The sequence below is a fragment of the Suricata suricatta genome, chromosome 3 (genome assembly GCF_006229205.1).
Source record: "Suricata suricatta isolate VVHF042 chromosome 3, meerkat_22Aug2017_6uvM2_HiC, whole genome shotgun sequence".
NCBI lineage: Eukaryota > Metazoa > Chordata > Mammalia > Carnivora > Herpestidae > Suricata > Suricata suricatta.
The window spans coordinates 142,767,431-142,791,180 of record NC_043702.1 but is presented as its reverse complement, the minus strand read 5'-3'; the positions used below and the strand labels follow the sequence as shown (position 1 = coordinate 142,791,180).

Below are 23,750 nucleotides of genomic sequence, written 5' to 3'. Positions count from 1 at the left end.
AAAAACACTATGGTGCTCACTTCTCTAAGGGGGAAAATGCTTGTTTGTCTCAATAGCAATTCTTTTTTTAAAGAGAAGTTAGCAAAGCCCTTACCCCAGAAATATACCCATGAAACATCTATAAGATAGTTCCTTAAGAAACGAAGAGATAGGAAGCAGTTAGAGCACCAAATGGAAACTGAACTAAGTGCAGAAAAAAATGGAGAACCATTGATCTAAAATTACCCAAAACTGGGCTTCACAGATGACTTCTACCCCATATAACTGCCACCAGAGTGGAATTGTAGCATTCATGGTCATTTTTTGGCTGTTTCTTTCGGGTTTTTTTATGTAAGAAAAGTTTTTTTCTTTTCCTTTAGGGTGCCAAGCCCCTCCTGAAATCCTCAATGGGCAAAAGGAAGATAGACCCACGGTCCGCTTTGACCCAGGAACATCCATAAAGTACAGCTGTGACCCTGGCTACGTGCTAGTGGGAGAAAAATCCATTAATTGTACCTCTGATGGGGTGTGGACACCCACTGCCCCCGAATGCAAAGGTGCCAGGCTTTGAATGCAGATGTTTTGTGGTCTTGAGATTTCCTTGAGTTGATTTCTCATCCATATCTCTTTTCTTAGAGGCAGAGTGTGAACCTATAGAAAATCAAGTCTTTACAAAACCCCAGCATCAATTTATTAGACCAGCTGTTACTGCTGCTTGCGATGAAGGGTGAGTGAAGGCTGTCTCAGCCTGAACTAGGTCCGGCTTATCAGTGCACACTGCAAGCTCTGTCACAAGCCTTGATCTCAAAGACCCTCCCCTGTCACACGTTTGCAGAAGAGCTGACTGTGCTCTTGTTTGGTGCCTGGAAAGTCTGTCCATGCGATGGGTGGATGGATGGTGTTGATGCTGGCTGCATTTTTGTTCCTATTGTTTCTAATCCTAAAAGTGATGAGTCTGCTTTGAGCCAGTAGCTCTTGCTTAGCTTAACAGTCACTGGATGGCAACATGACGTGACTCTTTGTCTCTAGGTACCGGTTAGGTGGGAGCGTTTATCAGTTGTGTCGAGGTGTGGTTCCTTGGTTTATGGAGCGTCGTCTGTGTGAAGGTGAGCAGCAGACATTATGGAGGACCTGAAACAATGTGAGCTCTATGCATTTCCCAGGAGATTTTTGCTTGAAACCCTGTTACTGGAATAAGAATATTAGATTCACTTCAATTCACTTGTAAGCACTTCTAGTTGTGCAGTCTTGCTGTCTTTCTGCCGTCCCCTCTTTCTACTTCAGAGCATGACCATTAATGTAAACCTATTCAGTTTCTGAGTCTCTTTTGTGATTGAGGAGAATAAGAATAATGAGGACAGTGAGTATATGATCCACCATCCTTAATAGGGGGACACTATAGTGCAGTGGAGAGAAAGGGGAATAGTGTGGGATCTGAACCCAGATCCTGTTGCTATTGCTTGATTGGACTTTGGGCAATTTATGTAACTTCTCTGAAATGCTAGACTCTTATCTGTAAAGTTAACCTAAGACTGCAGACTTCCACATTATTAGAATTAGGTGGTACTATGCCTGCTTCATAGATGAAAAAATTGCCTGTCAAAATAGATGCTCAACTGATAGTAATTCTTGGGTAGCTTATCATATCACATCAGCACAAAGATGATACTCAAAAAAGCTTAATTCTACTCCCCTGTGTCTTTTATTCACCTATTAGTGAGTTTAAAACACAATGATTTTAGTAACTAATTTACTATTGTGCCTTACTGCCTCATAACATGTTGTTATTGATGTACATGTTCACCTTAAACAAAAATTTCCATTACAAAAATCTTTACTATGACATCTGTTTAAATCAGATTTTACATACAGAACGAGCTTTGGTGTAACTTTTACAATCAAAACTCATCCATATCCTCCAGGAAACCTGATAACAACAGGTTTGTCACAAGCTTTATTTCTCTTCTTTGATGTCTAATACTGGAACAGAATTCTACAGTAAATTCTTCTCTCCCCAGAAATCACCTGCCCATCACCTCCTATGATCTACAATGGGAAACACACAGGGGGTACCTCAAAGAAAGTTCCATATGGAACCACAGTCACCTATACGTGTAACCCTGGGCCCGAGAGCGGCGTGAAATTCAACCTCATTGGAGAGAGCACCATCCGTTGTATGAGCAATGACCAAAAGAAGGGCATCTGGAGTGGTCCTGCCCCTGTCTGTAAACTTTTCCTCCCTGCTGTTCAGTGTTCACCTGTCCACATTGCAAATGGATACAAGATATCTGGCAAGGAAGCCCCATATTTCTACAATGACAGTGTGACATTCAAGTGTAATGATGGATTTACTTTGAAGGGCAGCAGTGAGATTCGTTGCAAAGCCAATGACACCTGGGATCCTGAAATACCAGTTTGTGAAAAAGGTAAAGACTCGGTGGAGTAACATGAGGTCTTTATTTGTTTATTCTTGTTTATGGTCTCCAACCCAAAACTGGGAGTCATGGAAAAAGGCAAGCGTGCACAGATAATCCTATTTCTTCCATTCTGGGATGGAATGTTCTATGTGTTTTTATATGCTCTTCATGTAAATGCCCCCTTGGATCTGTGATGTATTCAGAGTAGGTAATGAGAGAACCTTTTTAGCTTTTCCAAGTTTTTATTTAAATTCCAGTTAGATGATATACAGTATAATATTAGTTTCACATGTAGAATTTAGTGACACAACACCAGGTGCCCATCTAGAGTGCCCTCCTTAATCCCCGCCACCTATTCAACCCCCCCCACCTCCCCTCTGGCAACCATCAGTTTTTTCTGTAGTTAAGCATCTGTTTCCTGACCTTCTTAAAGGTGACTTGTTCCTGCAAAAGAGAAGAAAGCATTCAGTGATGAATTAGAGCTTCATGACCTTTGGCTAAAGGTTTCAGATCGTCTGCCATCAAATGATGTATACTATGTGTTCTCATGTATAAATTCCTTTTTTCGTTGGTATTTATGTGGGGAGTTTTCTCTTCAGGCTGCCAGCCACCTTTTCAGCTCCAGCATGGTCGGCATACAGGTGGAAGTAGGGACCTTTTTGTCTCTGGGATGACTGTACACTACACCTGTGACCCTGGCTACTTGCTTGTGGGAAACAAATCCATCCACTGTATGCCTTCAGGAAATTGGAGTCCTTCTGCCCCTCGGTGTGAAGGTACTTTCAGTTCCAGAGTTGTCTTTCTCTGTGATATTGGGCATGTGTACGTAACTCAGTCTTTGCTCTTCTAGAAGCACTGTGTCAACCTATGAGAGAAGATCTTCAAGAGCCTCCCGTTGATTCACACGTGGTACTAGTTAATACGTCCTGTCAAGAGGGGTGAGTATAAGAGGGTCCACGCTTAGAAGGGGTCTCCACTGGTTTTATGCATTAATTCTATCCTCAACTTGTCCCGATGTCTCCGTTTAGAGGTCCCTCATTGTCACACTCACAGAGAATGTGACGTTCTAAAGGTCTAACATCTCTGACTTTTCAGTCCTTTCTTGACATGGAAAGGATTGTGCTGTGGCAAACTCTGTTCAAAGTAGTTTTCGTACCTGGAGAGCCAAGAGTTTTAGCTCCTGTCTCCCGAAGTTCTTCTTTAGAAATGCACCTATATCTGTGATTTGAGGAAGAAAGGTTGCAGAGATATGATACCAGGAAGAGGAAATCCATTACAGTCTCTCTCTAGGTATCGGTTCACTGGACATGCTTATCGGAAGTGTCAAGACCCTGAGAATAGGGTTTGGTTCCAAAAGATTCCACTTTGTAAAGGTAAGTTAGCAAAAAAGTTGTCGGAGGGGCCGTTGGGGGTTAGAGAGGGCAGGCCACTGAGGAACCAGCCGGTACCTACCTCAGTAGTCCTTGTGTTCTGTCTCAGTGTGCGTAAGATAAGGCCAATCTTTCAGTGTTTGATGGGCACTGACCCTGGGAAACAAAGCTGTCAAGTAGGAACTGAGTATTTGCCATATATCTGCTCCAGATTTAACAAAACATGTATATGGCCTAGATTTCTTGTCCCTGGTGACATAGCTGTATTTATTCCTTTCTTGATACTTCGATGTGTTTTCTGAAATTGTTTGGAATGAGTATGATGTATTAGTCATGTAGAGAATTTAATAAAACTGTTTTAAGGAAAATATAACCTGGGTTCTAAAATCTAAATCATTTTATAGTTATGTGCAAAACCTACAGTCGCCTACTTTCATTTGTGCCTGAATGAAGACTGTGCAGCTGAAGTGGAATTTTCTAACTCTCTTCTACAGCTGTTCACTGCCCACCTCCACCTGTGATTGACCATGGACAGCACAGAGGTGTGATGGCAAAAGACTTTCTATACGGAGATGAAGTCTCTTATGAGTGTGACCAGGGATTCTCCCTTCTGGGAGAGAAAAGCATACGATGCCTAAGTGATTCTAAAGGACAAGGATCCTGGAGTCGACCTATCCCCCAGTGCTTCAAACCTCCTCCTGTGACTCACTGCCCTAACCCAGAAGTTAAACATGGATATGAGCTAAACAAAACTCATTCTTCGTATTCCCACAACGACATAGTCTATGTTGCCTGCAATCCCGGCTTCGTCATGAATGGCAGTCACGTGATTAGGTGTCATACCAATAACCAGTGGGTGCCAGGTGTACCAACTTGTATCAAAATGGGTAAGATATTTTAAGGAATTACATATTGGGTGTTGCATAGAATAAAGGAAAGGGCTTTGAGTCTGCGCTGGCCAGGTGAACGACAGAAAAGCACGTAAAAGTGAAGGCAGTCACATTGTTTTACAAAATTCCTGCCTTGTCTTATCTTTTCATCTGATTCCTTTCTTCTTCTCTTTCTAAGTGTGTTAGCAAAAGTACATGAAAGGATAATAGTTCCTTTCCAAATTGATAGAGTCTTTAAAATTTATTCTTTTTACTTATTTATAATTTTTAAAAGTACACATATTTTTGGGAGAGAACGTGTCTGGCAATAACACTGCTTGATAATTTGATATGTAAAGCTGTGAAAGCAGCCGGAAAGAGAACTTTGGGTTTCTCAAGAGGAATGCTGGCCTTCAAACCCACTGGATCCTTTTTCTTTTTTTAGTTATTGTTTGGCAGTTTTACTCCTGTCAGAAAGTATCTACAACAGACTCTGCCAATTGGTGCCCTAAGAACGGAATCCAGCTCACCAGAACTGTTTTCTTTGGCTGAAATACAGTGCTTTGCTTTCCTGCAGGGCGCCGGTAGCTTGAATTGGCAATGGCTGCCATTTTTTAGGACAGATGCTCTCGGATGTGTTGTGTATGGTGGCTTCGCTTCTTGTAGGCATTTGAGTGTGAAACAAACTTTAGCCTCGCTGCTATTTAAAGAGAAAAGAAAAGAATAATGTTAGCTGACCGATTACAATTGTGGGCTACAACCATTGATTTTTCATTATTTTACTTCTGACATCTTTCTTCAGATCACATATGCTATATGTAGAAAAGGCAAATTTCCATCCATTGCTACTTGGCTTGGGTGGGATGAGTATTTGTGGTTATTAATTAGTTGGGCATGTTTCTTACCTTTCAGTATCACTATCACTCACAGATAGTGTTGGCTATATGCTACTCTGTGCTAAATTAAAGATCCTTCTTTCTTGGTGTCCAAGCTTCCTTAGGATGTCAGCCTCCACTTAAGATACCCAATGGCAATCATACTGGTGGCAATCTAGCTCACTTTTCTACCGGAATGGCAGTCCTATACAGCTGTGACCAAGGCTACCTGCTGGTGGGAGAGGCCTCCCTCCTTTGCACACATAAGGGAAACTGGAGTCAACCTGCCCCTTACTGTAAAGGTGTGGTGTCTGTTATTTTCTTTTCACTTAAATTTCTTTCACGTAGATATATTCACTTTGGTACTTTCAACATAAAATAGACAAATGCATTAATTGGATCATTTAATACAATGCATTTTATTGGATTGGTTTAACTAGATCCACCCATTAATTAACCACAAAATAAGAAAAAATGACTTAAGGAATAGCTTGTCTGATGAGTGATCACTTATGTAGTCCTCTACATACAGAAAATTGAAATACTTACACAAATTATACAACTAAATGCAGATTGAATTTACACTGTATTTGTAGTTATGGAAGTGTGCGTTCGACAAAATACTAATAAAAGGCACAATGATCATGTCGGTATATTTCCTATGAGTGGTGGTGGCATTATGGGTCTATTTTTTTATAAAAGTTTTGGAATTTCACTTTCATTGGCATAAACAGTGCATATGAAATATGCAGTGAGTTAATATCCAATATTGGGTGAGCACTTTTTATTAAGTACCAGGAACGGTGCACAGCATTTTTGCATGCATTATTTCCTTAATCTTCCTGAGAACATTATTATTCCTGCATGACAGGTGAGGTCTTGGTAGAACGGAGAGATTTGTGACTTACCTGAAGTCACCCAGCTGGGAAGTCTAGGAGTCATGATTCAAATCCCAAATCTCCCACTGTCGCCCCCTACACTGCAAGATGAACGAAGAAATGAGGAAGCATGTTCCTGTCAGGAGAATTCTAGGCTAACAGTGGAGCAGATGGGCCTGTCATTCAGAATCCTTAATATTACCCATTCAGTCCTCACCATTTCTCTAAGAAGCCATTGAAATGATCCACCACTATCAGTTTAGACACTAAAGCACAAAGAAGGGAAGTAATCTGGTTTAAATTGCCCAGAGGTCATTGAGATGGATTGCTGACACTAAAGACTCTGCCTAATCCTTTTGGGTTATTCAGTGAGACTTTACTTAGGATGAACTGAGCTGGCTTCCTAAACCTTTCCATTCAGGGCGGCATCTACTTCCTTGAGAAAAGGCTAAACTGTGGCCCAGCTTCCATTAGCTTTCTTTCATTTCAGAGGTGAACTGTAGCTCCCCAGAGTATATTAGTGGAATCCAGAAGGGGCTGGAGCCTGGGAAAATGTACCAGTATGGAGCTGTTGTCACTCTGGAGTGTGAAGAGGGGTATACCCTGGAAGGCAGCCCGCAGAGCCAGTGCCAGCATGATCACGAGTGGAACCCGCCCCTGGCTATTTGCAAATCGCCAGGTAAGTGCCAAGGGCGTCACTGCAGCTCACATACTTGTCTCACTGGAGAGAAGAGAGTAAGGCCTATCCCTCAACATTAAGTTCTAGGTTTTAAACTGACATGGGTCTGTGGCCAGTACTACAGTAATGGAAGAGTTTGAAGTCAGTAGTCTGTTCTAGAAAAGGCAGAGCTCTCTGAGCATGGAGGAAGTAAAAAAAGAAAATAAAGGGAGAAGAATACTAACTTCTAAGGTGCAAAAATAACAACCTTACCTTTTGAAAGGAGTCATTACTGAGATTTCCCTTGTCAGATCTTGATTTATAACCACTTCCCAGTTGGACAAGGACATCTAAAATATATGGTGAACAAGCTGTTGTAATTAATAATAAATATTAACAGCTAATCTTTGCACCATAACCTGAGAAATCTCTGATTATGACATTGAGTATGTTGGTTTTTTTCATTCATGAACTACTCTAATTTAAAGTGAAATTTGTTTAAAGTCCAATGAGTTTTTACATTAAAAAAAAAATGAAGAGTGATTATAATCCAGGATCCGAACACATCTTTCTAAGTGGATTTTGAGAGAAAGGAGCTGAATGTTAACTCTGGGGGCATTATCATGGGGCTTTGAGCTGCACTGAAGCCTGCGACTAGACTAATATTTTCATGATTTTGTATTCTCTTTAGCCTCACTTGCTCCTCTTCTTTGTGGTAAGTTTTCTTAAATATTCGAATTAAATCTCTAATGATTTTTTAAATTTATTTATTTATTTTGAGAAAGCAAGAGCGTGCGCAGGGGCATAGAGAAAGGGAGAGAGAGAGAATCCCAAGCAGGCTCTGCACTGTCAGTGCAGCAATCGATGTAGGGGCTCAAACTCACAAACCATGAGATCATGACCTGAGCCAAAACCAAGAGTTGGATGCTTAGCCAACTGAGCCACCCAGCACCCTTCTAATGTTTTATAAAAAATATATAAGTGGCACCTGGGTGACTCAGCTGAGTAAGCATCCCACTTCAGCTCAGGTTATGATCTTGCAGTGAGTTCGAGCCTGTGTTGGGCTCTGTGCTGACAGTTTGGAGCCTGGAGCCTGCCTCAGATTCTGTGTCTCCCTCTCTCTCTGCCCCTCTCATGCTTGTGCTCACTTTCTATCTCTGTCTCTCAAAAATAAACATTATATATATGTGTGTGTGTGTGTATTTATATACATATATGGCCTGTATATATATTTACATATGTATATGTATATATAAATAATTTGAGACCCTATATCCTACCTGTTTTTTGTTTTTACTTTAAGTCCTAAAAAATTATCCTTTTTGCTGTTTTAAGGCTCTTTTAATGTGTCCTCCCTATTACATACCTACACTTTTGGATCAAGTTGAGGTAATGATTTAAACAGCCAGCTGTTCCAAGTTTTTAAACTGAAAGAAAGTGTAGTTGATATGAACTTTTGGTCCTCTGCTTGACTTGGTACTGTCCAACAGCCTGGCTCATTCTGCAGCGGCCAAATCTATTTCACAGCTGCGTTATGCTGTTATGCCAAATTATGGGATCCTGGTGTCCTGAGCACCTCATATCATCCCAGTAACGAGAATATTACTAATAAAACTGAAAGGGGACAGAAAAGCTCAACAGAAACTTGACTGGGGCCCCATGGTCACACGCTCAGTGCTTTAGATTAAATGTGGGCTGGACTGAATAAAAAAAATTAATCCCAAGTATGATTATTTAGGAATTTGGTATTTATATGGCTGAGAAAGGATAGGTATAAAACCACATAACATTTCCCCCCTGCCCCCTCCCACTAGGAATAGCTCCGCAATCACTTCAAAACAGTATAGGTCACAATTTTCTAGCACTTGATACTTGCTGTTTTGTTTTCTAGGTCTTTCTGCAGGTTCAGTACTTCTTATATTCCTGATTAGTGTCACCTTATGCATGATATTAAAACACAGAGAACGGTAAGTTCAAGGCATGCTTGGCCAAAAGGCACAAAAAGTTTTGGCTTCTTGCCTGAAACTAAATTCAGAAGCACACGTTATATGACATGAATATTGTAGTGTGATCACTGTAGTAAGGGATCTTGTGCTAAATGGAAGGAAACTCTCTCTGTAAAAACTTTAAAAAAAATCAAACCCTTTATTGGAATGATGTTTATTCAGATGATATATTATTTTAAAAATCTAGAAAATTAAAATTTGAAAAATCTCAGTGGTAACAACTGCAGATATTTTGGTATATTCCTATCTGATCTTTTTCTTATATCCTTTCTCTTTTTTCTCTCTTTAAGTGAAATTTTGGCATGATAGTCTCCTACCTAATTTTCTTTATATTTGGCCTTCATTGACAGATACCATATGTTTTCCCTCATAAGTCTAAGAGGAGAAACTTAACAGAGGACCATGGGGAGGAGAAGGTGGGAGAAAGAGTTAAGGAGAGGGAGGGAGGCAAATCATGAGGGACTCTTGAATACTGAAAACAAACTGAGGTCTGAAGGGGGAGAGAGCAGGAGGAAGGTGAGTGATGGGCAAGGAGGAGGGCACTTGTGGGGAAGAGCACTGAGAGTTATATGGAAACCAACTTGACAATAAACTATTAAAAAAAGATATTAAGGAGTGAAAATAGAATTAAATAGTCAAATAAGTAAAAAAAAGTAATTTGGCCTTTATTTTTTGTATCTTATATTTTCATTTTAGTTACTTAACAGCATATTGTTTTGTTCTATGTATTTCTGTATTGTGGAAATTTTAGATTGCTTCCACATTTATTTTGATTAAAAATAAGGATATAAGAAACATCTTTGAATAAACCTTTTTCCACACCTACATATTTCTGTAGCAATTAATAAATATTGTCCAGTGACTCCCAAAACGTTTGGTCTAACTTGACCATACATTGAATAATTAATATATTTTGGATACGTTGTGTTTCTGGACTTTTTTCCCCACTGTATTGCTTTGTCTGTTCTTCTATCATGAATCACTTTGTGTCTAATTAGTATAGTTTTATACTGTTTTAATATATGTGGCAGGCAAGAGTTCTCTTGCTATGATTTTTACTACTTTCCTTTCTATGGTCTTCTGTTTGTTCTTACCAGGTGATTTTTCAATCATTTGTCATTTCCAAATAAACATACGTTATGATTGCATTTAAGTCTATAGATTAGTGGATGAGAAACTGGCATCTTCTCTGTAATGTGTTCCTATTCGGAAACAGTGTAGAGCTTTCTATTTGTTCAAGTAATCTCTTCTCTCACTTGGTTGTTGTTTTCAGGACTACTTTTAAATATATTACTAGGCTTCTATGTTCCATTATATTATGTTTTATTATTGAGAGATTCGATCTAGTTTTATTTTTAACTTACGAAGTTTTTAAACATTTTAATCTAACGTAATATTGCCGTGGTAGGTAATGTACTACTTGGCAGGTGCACAAGATGAATAGTCTAGTAACTGAGAATTTTGATCAGAAAAAAAATTCCATGGTGAGCAAAATGTTTCAAAAGAGCCTCAAGAGATTGCAGACCAGGAGAGAAAGATTTTCCAAGTGGAAGGAGCAGTTTGAGTGAAGACAGAGGCTTGTCATTCCGTCCTGTGTTATGAGAGCTATGCAATCTGACCCAACTGGGAAGGTGACTGAGGGGAAGGCAGCACAGAGTCAGGTGGCGAGGTGGCATGAAAGACCGCCCTAACCCATAAATATTGCATCAAAATATTCTGATACGTGCAAAAAATTACCTTTTTAGCAAATGAGACCATCAGGTGTGGGCCTGGAAATGGTCTGTGTGCATAGGTTCTTGAATCTCTGTATGTGCTGGTGTTAGACCAGATAATAGGTGACGTCTTATGAAGGCTCAGGTACCTTCTAGTGGGAGGCGACCAAGTCAGGTCATCCAAAACATGTTACCCATAAACTCCAGCAACGCTACTTTAACATGCTAAGTCACTTAGATCTATTGTTTTTTTTAATGTTTATTTTTGAGAGAGAGAGAGAGATACAAAATGCAAAGCTCCAGGCTCTGAGCTGTCATCACAGAACTCATTAACCCTGAGATCATGACCTGAGCTGAAGTCGGACGCTTAATCAACTGAGCCACCCAGGCACCCTGGCTTGGGTCTATTGTTTAGCTTGCCATCAGTGCTAACACACTGTTCACAGTTGAAAGATGCCTGATGGGGGCATTAGACATGAAGGGGTTACACTGAGCCTCTGTAATGATGACACCTGTGAACCTGAGTGCTTTGTTCTAAGCCTGGCGGGACCTGAGCACCACAGGTCCTACAAGGATCTACAATCGTGATATACGTTAGACTGCAGTGTTTACCGGAATATGGACCATATAACGCTCATTTTGTGAATGACTTTAAGAAATAAAAAGGGTGTCCTATGACCAAATAAAACCAGGAAGTACTACATGCTTTATTTTTCTCATGAAGATTTACAATGACCATGAGAATATTTAAAGCCCTACAATAAGGAAGTCTATTTAATTTTATTTTGAAACCAGAATTCCCCAAACTAATTGGACTGTAGAACTCTTTTTCACACATCATGCTTGACCATCGCATGGAACTAATGTTTCACTGAGCAGTCACTGGGAAATCTTGAGAGGTGGGCAGTAGCTAGATCATCAAAGCCCTGCATACCATGACAGAGGAGTTGGTGGGTGTCCTGTAGGATCTTGAGCAAGGTAATAATATGTTCAGATACTTATTTTCAAAAGAAAAGGATTGGGCTTCTACCCAAAGCAGCTGTGGTGGGGATCAATAGATAGAAGTATCTTCACTATTTAGGAAAGAGGATTCCTGGGACTTGGTGACTTGCCAAATGGGGGCAGAAGGGAGTGAAAAGAATGACTCATATAGAGTGGATCAAGTGGTTCACCAAAAGAGGAAAGGGTTGTGGAGAAAGAGGAGTTTAGTTCTGCCCTATTACTTTGGGGCACCCACCATGCAGGACTCAAGAGAGGGACCTGGACTCAAGAAGGTGACATTTAAATCACATTTGAAGCCTTGGGACCAAAATGAACATGAAATTAATGAAAACGGATCACAGAAGGACAGTAATGCTTAAAAGTGAGGAAAGGAAGGGGCCATCTGAAGCAGAAAGAAAACAGAAATAATTTCACAGAATGAAGGGAGAAAAGTGTCTCAAAACAAAAAACAAAAAACAAAAAAAAAAAACCCCAGGGATGTCAGTCACATGGCTTTCCTCATAGGAAGTTAGAAGATAATTTTAGCCAAGAGTAATTGGAAATTTAAATAAATAGAAAATGTGGTCTCTATCGCATTCCTTCATACTACTCAGTTTGCTATCAGGGAGTTGCACATGCCTACAAGCTCAAATAATTTATAATGTTTCAGGCAGTCTATTAAGTTTGTGAACAGGACTATATCAAATACTATATTTGAGTGCCTCCATTGATATAAACCAAACCTGTATGTTAAATTCCATTCCTAAACATCACTCAACTTGTCTTCTTTACAATTTGTAACTGACTTCTATTTATTTTCTGATCATTTTTATAGACATTTGAACTGCCTTAAATACTTTCTGTTAATGAGATAATTGTTTACTTAGAAATTTTGTCTAAGTAAAAAAATAAATATTTTTAAAAAATGTTTATTTCTTTTGAGAGAAATAGTGTGTGTATGGGTGAGGGGCAGAGAGAGAGAAAATCCCAACCAGGTCCCACATTGTTAGCGCAGAGCCCAATGTGGGGCTCAATCTCTCACTAACTGTGAAATCATGACTAGAACCGAAATCAAGAGTTAGATGCTTAACTGACTGAGCCACCCAGGTGCCCCCAAATTAAAAATTTTCTAACGCCACCCAAACATTTGAGAGAAACCACTCTTTTTCTCTCATCATTTAGGATATTTCAATAAAACCTACATCTCACCTAGACCTAAAAGTTACCATTGTGTTATATTCTTAATGTATCCACCTATGAGCTGATCTCTTAAATATGGTAGTGAGTGACACGCTCTAAGTACCCTTAGCAGAAATCTTTCTTCTTTGGTAATTTTTGAATACTTTATTTTAGAGTTCTACATGATAATATGATCACATTTTAATGTCTTTTGGTAATTTGGGCTAAGTGGTTTTAGAAGCACAGTAAAGTATATGGGTTTTCAAAGACTAAAAGTAAAAATGTCCTCTTAAAAAGTATTTCAGGCTTCTAGTGCTGAAAGACTATAGAAGGATTCTGAATTTAACATCAAATATAAAAACTTTCCTTTAATTAGATTGGAAGACTATGTCCAAAAAAGGTAAATTTATGATCATATTATAAAATTGAAGCTTCATTTTTTTAAATTTATTTTTTTCAAACTGAGGGTCATGGTTCTAAGTCGCTGAGGGTCCTGGATCTGAGGGAAGGAGACCTTGTATCAACTTCTGACTTGGACACTTAGCATCCTAGCAAGTTATTTATTTTTATGGGCCCTTCCAAATAATATGGGTTATAGTGATTATCTCATATGATACTTAGGATAACAAAATGAAATCATTCATAAAAAGTACTTATTGTGTAATGGGAATTACAAAAAACAAACAACTATGACACGTTTATGGTAATCATGGCCAATGAGTAAAGAGTTAACTTTTTTCTTCCTTCTTCCATTTAGCAATTATTATACAAATAAAAGCCCTAAAGAAGATCTTCATTTAGAAATACGAGATGTATATTCTATTGATCCATACAACCCAGCAAGCTAATAAGAAGACAAACTGGTATCTAATGAAATCGGAATATTTTTATTCATTCATCTGTCAAAATGTCTTCAGTTTATATTTATCAATAAGTATAGTACTAAGTATTTCTATTGTACAAGTCTTCAGCAATCATGCACAGAAATTGTTAACTGACCTATTTCACATTGCCAACTAATGCCACGGGTTTTCTTCAGTTCATTCATCCATTCAACAAATACGAAATACATAGTATATTGATTAAGAATAAAATGAAGATGATACATATTTTGGAGAGAAATAAAGCAGGAAAAGGAGAAAGGGCAGGGTAGTTGGAAGGGAAGTCCTCACTAAGAAAATGACCTTTGAGCAAAGACTGCAATGAAGTAAGGAGCTAGCCAAATAGAAGAACATTCAAGGAAGAAAGAACAGCAGGTGCAGAGACCATAAGGTGCTGTGTGCCTGTGGTGTTGGAGGCACAGCAAGGAGGCTAGTGTGGCCTCGTATGGACGGACCAAGGGAGAGAGAGATAGGATGAAATCAGAGAGATAAGGGTGAGGAGGCTGAGGAGGATAGATCATACAGAGGATGCCGGGCCATTGCAATGTGTATTCTGAGACAGAAACCAATGGAGCATTTTAAGCAGAGGAGAGAATGGCCACTTTAGCTGCCCTGTGGAGAACTTCGTAGAGGAAGACAAAGGTGGAAGATGGGGGTGTCCGTGACGACTTTGTCACCACAGTCTAGGTAGGAGGTTGTGAGTAGCTATCCCCAGACTGGTGAGAAGAGGGAAGCTTCTGCATTATTTTTAAGTTTATTTATTTATTTGTGAGAGAGAGAAGGAGGGGGAGGGAGAGAGAGAAGGAGAGCGAGAATTTCAAGCAGGCTCTGCCGTGTCAGCATAGAGCCCAACATGGGACTCGATCTCACAGTGAGCTTATGACTAGAGCCAAAATCCAAGAGTCAGACACTTACTGACTGAGCCACCCAGGCGCCCCTCCATTATTTTTAAGATAGCGACAGGAGGGTTTGCTCACAGTTTGTAAGGGAGGAGGCAGTGATGATGGCAAGGGTTTTGGGCCTGACAACCGGAATCACCACTAATTAGGATGGCTGACAATGTGACAAAGTAGGATTAGGGAGAAAGAATCGGGAGTTTCACTTTGGAGAAGTTAGAAATGAGAAAACTAATAGACAAATAGAAGTATCAAGAAGGCAGTGGATGTACAAGAGCATGTACAAGTCTGTATTTCAGAGAATAACTCCAGGCTCAGGACATAAATATGGGCCCTGTCAGCATATGGATGTATGTAATAATGAAATCAAATAAGATTAGCAAGGGACTGACAGGGGCTAGGGACAAGTACAGGTCCATGTGCCAGGCCTTGAGTCTTTCCACATCAGGAGACCTGGAGTGTGAGAGGGAACTTCAGTATTATTTTGGGATAATACTCACTTTTCATGCCTTATGTCAGCTCTCGCTACAACAGTGAGAAGCAAGAATTATCCCAAAATAATATCGAGGTGAGCATCTAATATCCAAGATGAGAGAACCAAAGCTAAATGATTGGCTAAGGTCTCAGGATCAGTAAAATAGAGGCTGAACTCAAGCTCAAATCTGCCTTCAAATTGTTTTCTCTGACATAATCTATCAAATATAAAAATAACCCCCTTTGACCTCTTGGAACTTATTTTAGTACAAAAAATAGACATCGACATATTGTAGTGTGAGAGTAAGTACCCTAACCAAGATACAGAAAAGCTGCTGTGGTAGCTGAGAGAGGAAAGATTACCTGTTGCTGGTGAGCCATGGAAAAAGAGACCAGTGGAGCCCAGGCCAGAGTGCTACCTAAATCCAAACCACTGGGGGTCCTGCGTAAAACCAGTACATAAGTATTTGTTGAATGAATGCATGAAGGAAACAGAATGAGACCATTGCTTGGATTTCTCCCTCATTTCTTGTTATTCAGACTCATCAATATAAAATTTCATTATTACTTGCTTCAGATCCTGAAGAAGGGACCTGTTGACAGAATGGTGTCTTCTAAGAGGCTTGATGCTCTATTGGTTGTAGCACTTTGGGAGAGAGAGAGAACGTTAACATTCTCACCATGTAAATTTTGAGTTGCCTCACTGCTTGTCCTGCTGCCCCCTGAATGGAAATTCTCTATTTCAGCACGCGTTGTTGCTTGGATCCTACTGCACATCGGTTGGGAAGAAGCTATTTTAATATCAGCAAGTCTATGTGTATGGTCTCCACATCAATGAAATGATTTTATAAGCTATGATTTCCCATACGCACCTTCTCTCAAGCAGAACAAAGAAAGTTTGCTTGATAATAAAGATGGGAGCCCAGTCTCACCGCCACACTCTCTTCAAGGACTTTTTGAAGCCTCTTCTGGGATATGCCTGGACCCTGCCTATGGCTACAAACAATGAACAGAACTCCGAAAGCGTCGCCATTTTAAGGAAGGCACTAAAAAGCACTGCCTTCCTATCTCGACCCTTCTTTTGTAATCAGTATACTTACTGTCACCATATACTTGTGGTTCTAGAGTGGTTTTAACTATTTAAGCAAAGGAGAGAGCATTTCATGTGGTTATGATGGGCATCCTTTTGTTGGGAAGTCTAATTTATTTTAAGAACAGCATCTTGCTCTCATATGGTTAAACATTTCACCTTTATCTCCACTTGGTTTGAGGGTTGTTGTGTTTTTCCCCCCACAATGTATACTTTGCCTTTCCATAATCACTCAGTAATTCCAATTTGCACATTTTTTTTTCATAATAGAAGTCAAGTTTTCATTGTAAGGTTTTGGTGCACAATTCAGGCTTCAGATATTTCCTTGGCAGTTTTGTCAAAGCTCTTGGTCCTTTAATAATGTGTACAGTGGTCACTCAAATAAATTTTATCTTTTAACAAAAACATTTGCTTATAGGATTTTTTTCCCCGAGAGTCAATGAACTCTTAGAGGTGTTTTTTTTTTTTAATTTGAGTTGCAGTTAGTTAGGGTTTCTACAATTCCTGATTTAACATTTATGCTTTCTGGATCTTCCCACTTTGTTGTTTTAGCCAGCTTTCAACCCACAATCTCCATTCCCTTATCTTTAAGATTTTCTCTTCTATTTTTCCAGATAACATCTTTCCCCATCCCCCCTGCCACCACCCTCAAAATCCAGCTGCCAATTTTCCTTGTTCGAGCACTCATACTATTGAGAACATAAAATCTGCAAATTTCTCTCACCATCTTCTCCTAGACTATGTATTCTGTTTGGCATCTTTTTTGTTTTTGTTTTAAAATATATATAACATAAAATTTACCATCATATCCATTGTTGAGGGGACAGTTCAGAAATATTTGCATATTCATTGCTGGGCAACAGATTTCTGAACTTTTTCATCTTAGAAACTAGAAATACTATATCCACTAAACAATAGCTCTACATGCCCCTCTTCCTCCAGCCCCCAGAAACCGCCACTCTACTCTTGTTTCTATGAATTTGATTACTTAGATCCCTCATGTATGTGGAATCCTACAGTATTTGTCTATAACTGGTTTATTTCACTTAGCATAATGTCCTCAAGGTGTAGGACGTGTCAGAATCTCCTTCCTTTTTCAGGTTGAATGCTACTTCATCACATGTGTATACCACATTTAGTTCGTTCATCAGTCAGCGGACATTTGGACTGTTTTCACTTCATGGCTACTGTACATAATGCTGCTAAGAACACAAGTGTGCAAATAGCTCTTCAAAACATTGCTCTCAATTATTTTGGATACATACCCAAAAGTGGGATGCAGTTCATCTTTTATTCAATCATAATCAGTCCTATTTTCACTCCTCCAAATTATCTGTCCATGCACCTCAAGCCATCTATTTTACCTTCATTTCTATTCTCCTCTTTCTCTTAGCAGCTGATCAAAGCACCATTGGGTAACTCTGTCAACCTCCTTTCCCTCTACTTCTGTGCCTTCCCCCAATTCCTGTGTCCGGCCTGTATGGCTTCTTTAGTGTCTGTAAGTGTGGGGACAATAATAGGAGTAACAGCAGAGAAGGCTGCTGTGAGCTGAGAACTAGACCTTCAGGAAATGAGGGGAGAAAGCAGATGTCAAGAGATCAGTGCAAAAGGAAGTGGTAGTGGGTGGTCTATTCTGAAAGCTTGTGATGTAAGACAGGATTTGAACCTTCTGTTTCCTTTTTCTCAGCCTACTGTGATCTGGCCTCTTCTTTCATTGCCCTATGGAGAATAATTTAAAAGGATAATATCAGATCCTTGAGAGACTGGTATTGGATATGTTAAAAAGGAGATGTGATGAGTGGTATGATCAAAGTAATGATTTCTTGCAATAGAGTCTTGGGAGAGAGCCTAATGGAAACTGCTGGAAAATAAGAAACATATCTGGCCTTTGGGGCACTGCCCTTTCTCAACTAGTGAGGATAGGAGCTGAGACTTGAGTGTGAGGGACAATTGAAGTAAGACAGTATTCTGGACTGCGTGTGTGAGCCGAGGGTATACACCCTGAGTGGTGTCGGCTTGCTGGACTATGTTTATGTAGGGTTCCATTAGTAAAGCTGCACTGAGGGGAGACAGAATAGTTTTACACCTTGAGTGGCTTCACCATGAATCACAGCTATGCATGAAGGAGAAAAGGGCTAACATGTTTACTGAAATATCTTCTACTATATCTTCCAACCCCCATCTGCCTCCCCTCTCTACAGCATTTGACAGTTGAAATTACTCCACTCTCCACACAACTCATTCCAACTCTTGCTTTACACACAACTGACTCTTGTTATAACTAATTTTTAAATCTGGAGTCCTTATCTTAGGGACCACAGACCTCCAAAGGTTCATTGATAGAGCAAAATTTTCATATAACCAGTTTCCTTTGTGATCCTAGGTATTCTATTTTGTGCGTTAAAAAAATGAATTCTAGAGGCGCCAGGGTGGCTCAGTCGTTTAAGCCTCTAATTTCAGCTCAGGTCATGATCTCACAGTTTGTGAGTTCAAGCCCCGCATCAAGTTCAAGCCCGAAACTGTCAGCCCAGAGCCTGGAGCCTGCTTCAGATTCTGTGTCCCCTTCTCTCTCTCTCTGCCCCTCCCCCACTTATGATCTGTCCCTCTCTCTCTCTCTCTCTCTCTCTCTCTCTCTCTGCCCCTCCACCACTTATGATCTGTTTCTCTCTCTCTATATATATATATATAAACATTTAAAAAATTAAACAAAAATTAATTCTAGAGGCACCTGGGTGGCTCAGTTGGTTAAGCATCCAACTCTTCATTTTGGCTTAGGTCATGATCTCACTGTTCTTGAGATCAAGCCCTGCATCAGGCTCCACGCTGACAGTATCAAACATGCTTGGAATTTTCTCTCTCTACCTCTTCGCCACTCATACTCTCAAAATAAATGAGAACATTTAAAAAATGAACATTAAAAAGTAATTTTGAGAAGGGTTCACAGGCTTGGCCAAAGAGGCAAAGGGGTCCACCATACACAAAAATATTAAAAACCATGAACTGCATATGAACCACATCTAAAAGTTTCCATTCTGATCTTCCTATTGTTAATTCTACATGTTTTCCCTTAATAGTACTATCAATTCCTGAGATTTTGACTCTCTTCCACCCATTTCCTTTTCAAAAGGTCTCTTGTTGGACTTCTCTGGAAGTCCAGTTTCATGATAAAGAGACTATGTTCCCAATATTTTCCTACAGCATTCCCATCCCTCCTGGCTCTCACTAAAACTCCGTCTGTCTCATGTCCCCAAGTCTTTCTCAATTAAAAAAAAAATACTCTGCCATTCTCCCTTAAAAAAAATTTATTTTTGAAAGAGAGCATGCGAGCTGGGGAGAGGCAGAGACAGGGGAGGACAAAGGATCCTAAGTAATGTGGGACTTGAATTCACAAACTTTGAGGTCATGACCCAAGCCAAAGTCAAACACTTTACCAACTGAGCCACCTGGTGGGGAGGGGGGGGCGGCGGGGGGGAGGATAACATACTCTCCCTTGATCAAGTTACCCTCTCTCCCTCATATGTTCCTTACTGGTGCTGCAACAAGTTATTTTGTATCCAGAAATAACTCAGATTTATTTTTTTACCAGCCTGTAGGTCAAAAGTCCAAATGAATCCTACAGGGCTGAGACCAAGGGGCTGCCTTTTCCAGCACTTAGAGGCAGACGCCATTCTGTTCCGCTCACGGCAGCCCCTCTCCAGTGTCGGCTTCAGGCATGGCCTTCCACACTCTGATCTAGTGCCTCCCTTTCATAAGGACCCCCGTGTAAACACTGCCCGCCTGGATAATCCAAGATAACCTCCCATATCAAACCCCTTAAATCAATCACACCTGCAAACACCCCACCCCACCCCCCACCTTGCCACCTAAGATCACATATTCATTGGTCTGGGGATTAGGATGTGGACATCGTTGGGGGTCATTATTCAACCTATGACACATACCCATTCAAGGGAATTCTTAACCCCCTGCTCCAAATCTGTCCTTCCCCCACATTTTTTAAAATTTCAATACATAGCACCCTCATGCATTTTGAATCCTGGGGCTAATTGCTATTTCTTTTTCTCAGCACTAACTTTAAGAAAGGAAGTAACCAATATCAATGCAGGAATAAATTTTGTTCATTCTGTCTCCAGTTTCTTAATTGCTCCCTTTACCTCCAGTCAAGGCCCCCATCAAACCTCACCTGGATGATGGTCAAAGCCTCCTCGCTGGTCAGCCCCATTCACTACTGCCTTATTCCAAGCCAGTCTCCCTGTTGTACAGATAATTTTATTTTAAAAATGTGAATCTGATTAAGTCCTCAAATTTTTTTTTTTTCCGGTGGCTTGGTATTGTAGCAGGATTCTCACACAGTCGTGACATCGGGGCTTTTCTTTCCAGGAAGCAACTTTATTCCAGCCCATCGCTCAGTTGGGTTCGCACCCAAAGAAGTGAGCCCTGAACACGACGTGGCGTGTTTTTTAAATAGATTTTATATACTCTTTTTTACTTCTTTATCTCCCCCACATGGTAACACACAAACATGCAGTCTGATTAAGTGGTCTCATGTTACAAGGGCGTTAGGGATGTTGTCCTATATGCAAATAGCAAGGTTACCTTGAGATGTTCTTTGTTTTTTTTCTTTCCTTAGGGAGGGGACCCTACCATAGTGGATCTCAATTCAGCATAAAGGAGTTAGTTCCTCCTACTTCCTATTCACGGTACATGTTGCCCCAAACTGTGGCTTTAACACAAGGAGCAGGCATTCGTTTGCTGACCTAGCACCTGGATTCTTGGGTGGTAGGCGGGGGGAAGCCAGGCAGGGGCGTTGGAAAGCTGAGCAGCGACAATCCGCAGCCTTTATCTGGAGCCGTCCATCCTCCACCCGGACGACATCGAGGAAACAAACATCACCAAGCTTTGCTCCTGCAGATGGGTCCCGACGGTGGTCGTGGGAGCGAAACTCAAAAACGATGCAAATTAGGGGTAAAGAAGACCCAGCCCCTTAAGGGGAAGCTGTGGTCAAAGTCTTCCTTCTCCGCCTCCCAGCCGCGTTCCCCACACTCCGGGTGCGAGCGACGGCGTCGCCTCTCTCTCTTCTCTCCGCTGCGCTTTCCTTCCAGGTCGCACCTGCCGACTGGAGGTGCCCTGGGAAGATGGGAGCCTCTTCTCGGAGGAGCCCGCAGCCTCTCCGGCCGCCGGCGCCCCCTCTCTCCTGCTCCGGAGGAGCCCTCCTGGCGGTTCTGGTGCTGCTCGCGCTGCCGGCGGCCTGGGGTGAGACGCGGGGCTGGGCGCTCAGGTCCCCAGGGTGGCGCGAGAAGGCAGGTGGACTCTGGGATCCCCGCCCGTGCCGGGACCCTGGTGGGCTCTCGGTGGTGATCCCCTCTGCTGGGGCTTGTGTTGTGCCAGGGCCCCGGGAGCGCACAGGTGATGAGCAGGTGCATAAGTAAATCCCTGCCTTTGTCTGTTAACAAAGACCCGGGAGGGCTGAGTGTAGTGCTGATCCTTAGCAAAGAAAGGGGGGCTGGAAATGCGACCAACTTGGGTTCTAATTTTAGCAAGTTCTTAACTGTGAGGAAAGTTACTACACCTGTTGGAGTCTGTTTCCTTTTCTGTGTGGTGGCAACACTGATTTTTACCTTGTGGTGTTGTTACCCAAATAGCATAAAGCCATGTCCAGGGGTCTAACACAGAGCCTGGCACTTAATCAGGTTCTTTCCTCCAGCCATTACTTCTGAACTTTGTGCATGAGGGTGTTTGGACAAGCAGTCCTCCTGAGCGTGCAGTTTTCACTATAAACTGCCTTGCGTCTGGCTGGATGCGCCCCACTCACATCCCAAACCACCAAGTGCACTTATTGAGCGCGTACAGAAAATAAGCCCCACCGAGGCACTCGGGGTTAGAAGAGCCTGCGAAGCTTCAGAATCCTCCGCGTCACTAGTTGCAGGTGGAAGTGTCACTAGTTGCAGGTGGAAAGGAAGTGTAGAGATGTTGACACAGTGCCGTGTTTTGGTCATGTGTTTAGTAGAAAATAAAGCCTGTTGTAACTAATTGGAAATTTCGAGGTTGCATCTTCCCCTCCTTCCTTCCCTTTTAAATAAGTAAACCTTTTCTGTTTGAACCCTTCTCTTTTTATTTTTGGCTTTCTGAGAAGTCCTCGTTGCTTGGACTTCTTGGTAATATCTCAGTTGAAATGAGAGTCTTAATTATTCGTGCCCAGTCTCTTCTTGACAAGTGAGTTTGTTCTCTGCTGTCTCTAGACTTTTTGTGCATTCCCATTAGACATTGTGCGTTCATTGTGTGTTCATTATTTATGCCTTCTAAGAGAGTAAAGAAAAAGGAAAACCCAAGTTTCTGCAACAGTTGTTATTAACAGACATTCTAAAGTAACCTGCCAGGTGAAGATCCAACAAAGCCTTAAGTTTTATTTCTAGAAGAGAAGCAAGTCAAGTATATTAAGCAATCTATGGCCAATGCATAGAAATTTTTGTGCACCTGTTGAATATATCTGGCCTTCTTCTTACTAGAATGTTAATTACAAAAAAAAAAATATTTACTAAGGTTATCATAATAACCTGAAAATGTGAAACAGATTAAACCAAACCATCTAGTAATTTACTTGTCAAAGGAATTTAGATCAAGAAAACGGTAATGGAATGCTGACGGTGCACACAGCACTTTGGGCTTTATGAGAGCTCTTTCTCCAGGGTGCATTCATGTGGAAGTTATGTGGTGAGGTTTTATGAGCTTTCCTTAATTAAGAAGCCAGGGTTCTTTTTTTTTCAGCCTTTGCTACTTGCTAGCTGTAGTCCTGGGGCCCAGCAAGTCAATCACATCCCTGACTTTCAGTGTCCATACATAGAAAATGAACATAATCAACATCCTGCCATATGAGAGGACTATTGTGAAAATCAAATGAGGTAGTGTATGTGACAGTGTTTCATAATCTGAAAAGCCCCTGCAGATCTGAGAAGCATGAGTAGGAGCTTCTCTGATGAAAGTCTAAAGGCCACAGCGTGACTCAAAAGGGGAACATCTCAGCTTTGATGATTAGAGAAGGCTGAGTGCAAGGAATGTGGCTTTAGCAGCATTTAAGGAGTGAATCCTAAGATGGTTGTACACACGGATTCAGAGGGTTGGTTACTTTACATACAAATGAGCACACGCAGCGTACCAACGCCCTGTGGAATACAGGCCAGACTCTGGCGCCCTCCCCTGGTCCGTGGGGCAGATCTCACTTTGTGGCCCTGCTGGGTAAAGCCGCAAGGTAGAAAGGACGGAAGTCCTGTTGGGTTTCTGTGATTTGTCACCTATTTCTGTTTACATGTGCTCAGATGAGCAGGTTTATGGTTTATATTACCTCGTTCTATCTAATGTAACCTTTTTGATCGTGCAAGTAACTTCAAAGATTTTCCACATAGAAACGAAATGAAGATGATTCTAAAAGGCCAACTTAAGCAAACAAGAAAATGGCATACCAGACAATCCCCTGTACATGTGGACACG

At 41.0% G+C, this 23,750-nt stretch overlaps 2 protein-coding genes and 1 long non-coding RNA gene across 25 annotated transcripts in view; 2 read left to right on the top strand and 1 right to left on the bottom strand.

The window, feature by feature from the left end:
- Nucleotides 1-16,670, top strand: part of CR2 (complement C3d receptor 2) — a 33,868-nt gene extending 17,198 nt beyond the window's left edge. For 9 of the 11 annotated variants that reach the window (XM_029935363.1, XM_029935354.1, XM_029935361.1 and 6 more), the window contains 14 exons: nt 360-536; nt 616-706; nt 1,009-1,085; nt 1,998-2,405; nt 2,996-3,172; nt 3,247-3,334; nt 3,687-3,769; nt 4,261-4,653; nt 5,627-5,812; nt 6,879-7,067; nt 7,738-7,761; nt 8,938-9,013; nt 13,682-13,787; nt 15,922-16,670. In XM_029935363.1, coding sequence (XP_029791223.1) covers nt 360-536; nt 616-706; nt 1,009-1,085; nt 1,998-2,405; nt 2,996-3,172; nt 3,247-3,334; nt 3,687-3,769; nt 4,261-4,653; nt 5,627-5,812; nt 6,879-7,067; nt 7,738-7,761; nt 8,938-9,013; nt 13,682-13,772 — 2,060 coding nt within the window. In that variant the 3' untranslated portion in view covers nt 13,773-13,787; nt 15,922-16,670. The remainder of the gene's footprint in view (nt 1-359; nt 537-615; nt 707-1,008; nt 1,086-1,997; nt 2,406-2,995; nt 3,173-3,246; nt 3,335-3,686; nt 3,770-4,260; nt 4,654-5,626; nt 5,813-6,878; nt 7,068-7,737; nt 7,762-8,937; nt 9,014-13,681; nt 13,788-15,921) is intronic. The other 2 variants (XM_029935356.1, XM_029935357.1) reach the window with 2 other exon arrangements.
- LOC115288247 overlaps nt 2,627-23,750 on the bottom strand; it is an 85,016-nt gene continuing 63,892 nt past the window's right edge. For 2 of the 9 annotated variants that reach the window (XR_003906896.1, XR_003906898.1), the window contains 5 exons: nt 20,449-20,517; nt 7,320-7,396; nt 6,419-6,489; nt 5,166-5,335; nt 2,627-2,840 (listed from right to left, as the gene is read on the bottom strand). This is a non-coding gene — a long non-coding RNA (uncharacterized LOC115288247). Of the gene's footprint in view, nt 2,841-3,552; nt 3,615-3,848; nt 3,936-5,165; nt 5,336-6,418; nt 6,490-7,319; nt 7,397-15,743; nt 15,822-20,448; nt 20,518-23,750 lie in introns of all 9 variants that reach the window. The other 7 variants (XR_003906901.1, XR_003906899.1, XR_003906903.1 and 4 more) reach the window with 7 other exon arrangements.
- The window catches only part of LOC115288244 (complement component receptor 1-like protein), a 61,256-nt gene continuing 58,614 nt past the window's right edge, over nt 21,109-23,750 (top strand). For 2 of the 5 annotated variants that reach the window (XM_029935371.1, XM_029935367.1), the window contains exon 1: nt 21,109-21,518. In XM_029935371.1, coding sequence (XP_029791231.1) covers nt 21,401-21,518 — 118 coding nt within the window. In that variant the 5' untranslated portion in view covers nt 21,109-21,400. The remainder of the gene's footprint in view (nt 21,519-23,750) is intronic. The other 3 variants (XM_029935366.1, XM_029935369.1, XM_029935370.1) reach the window with 3 other exon arrangements.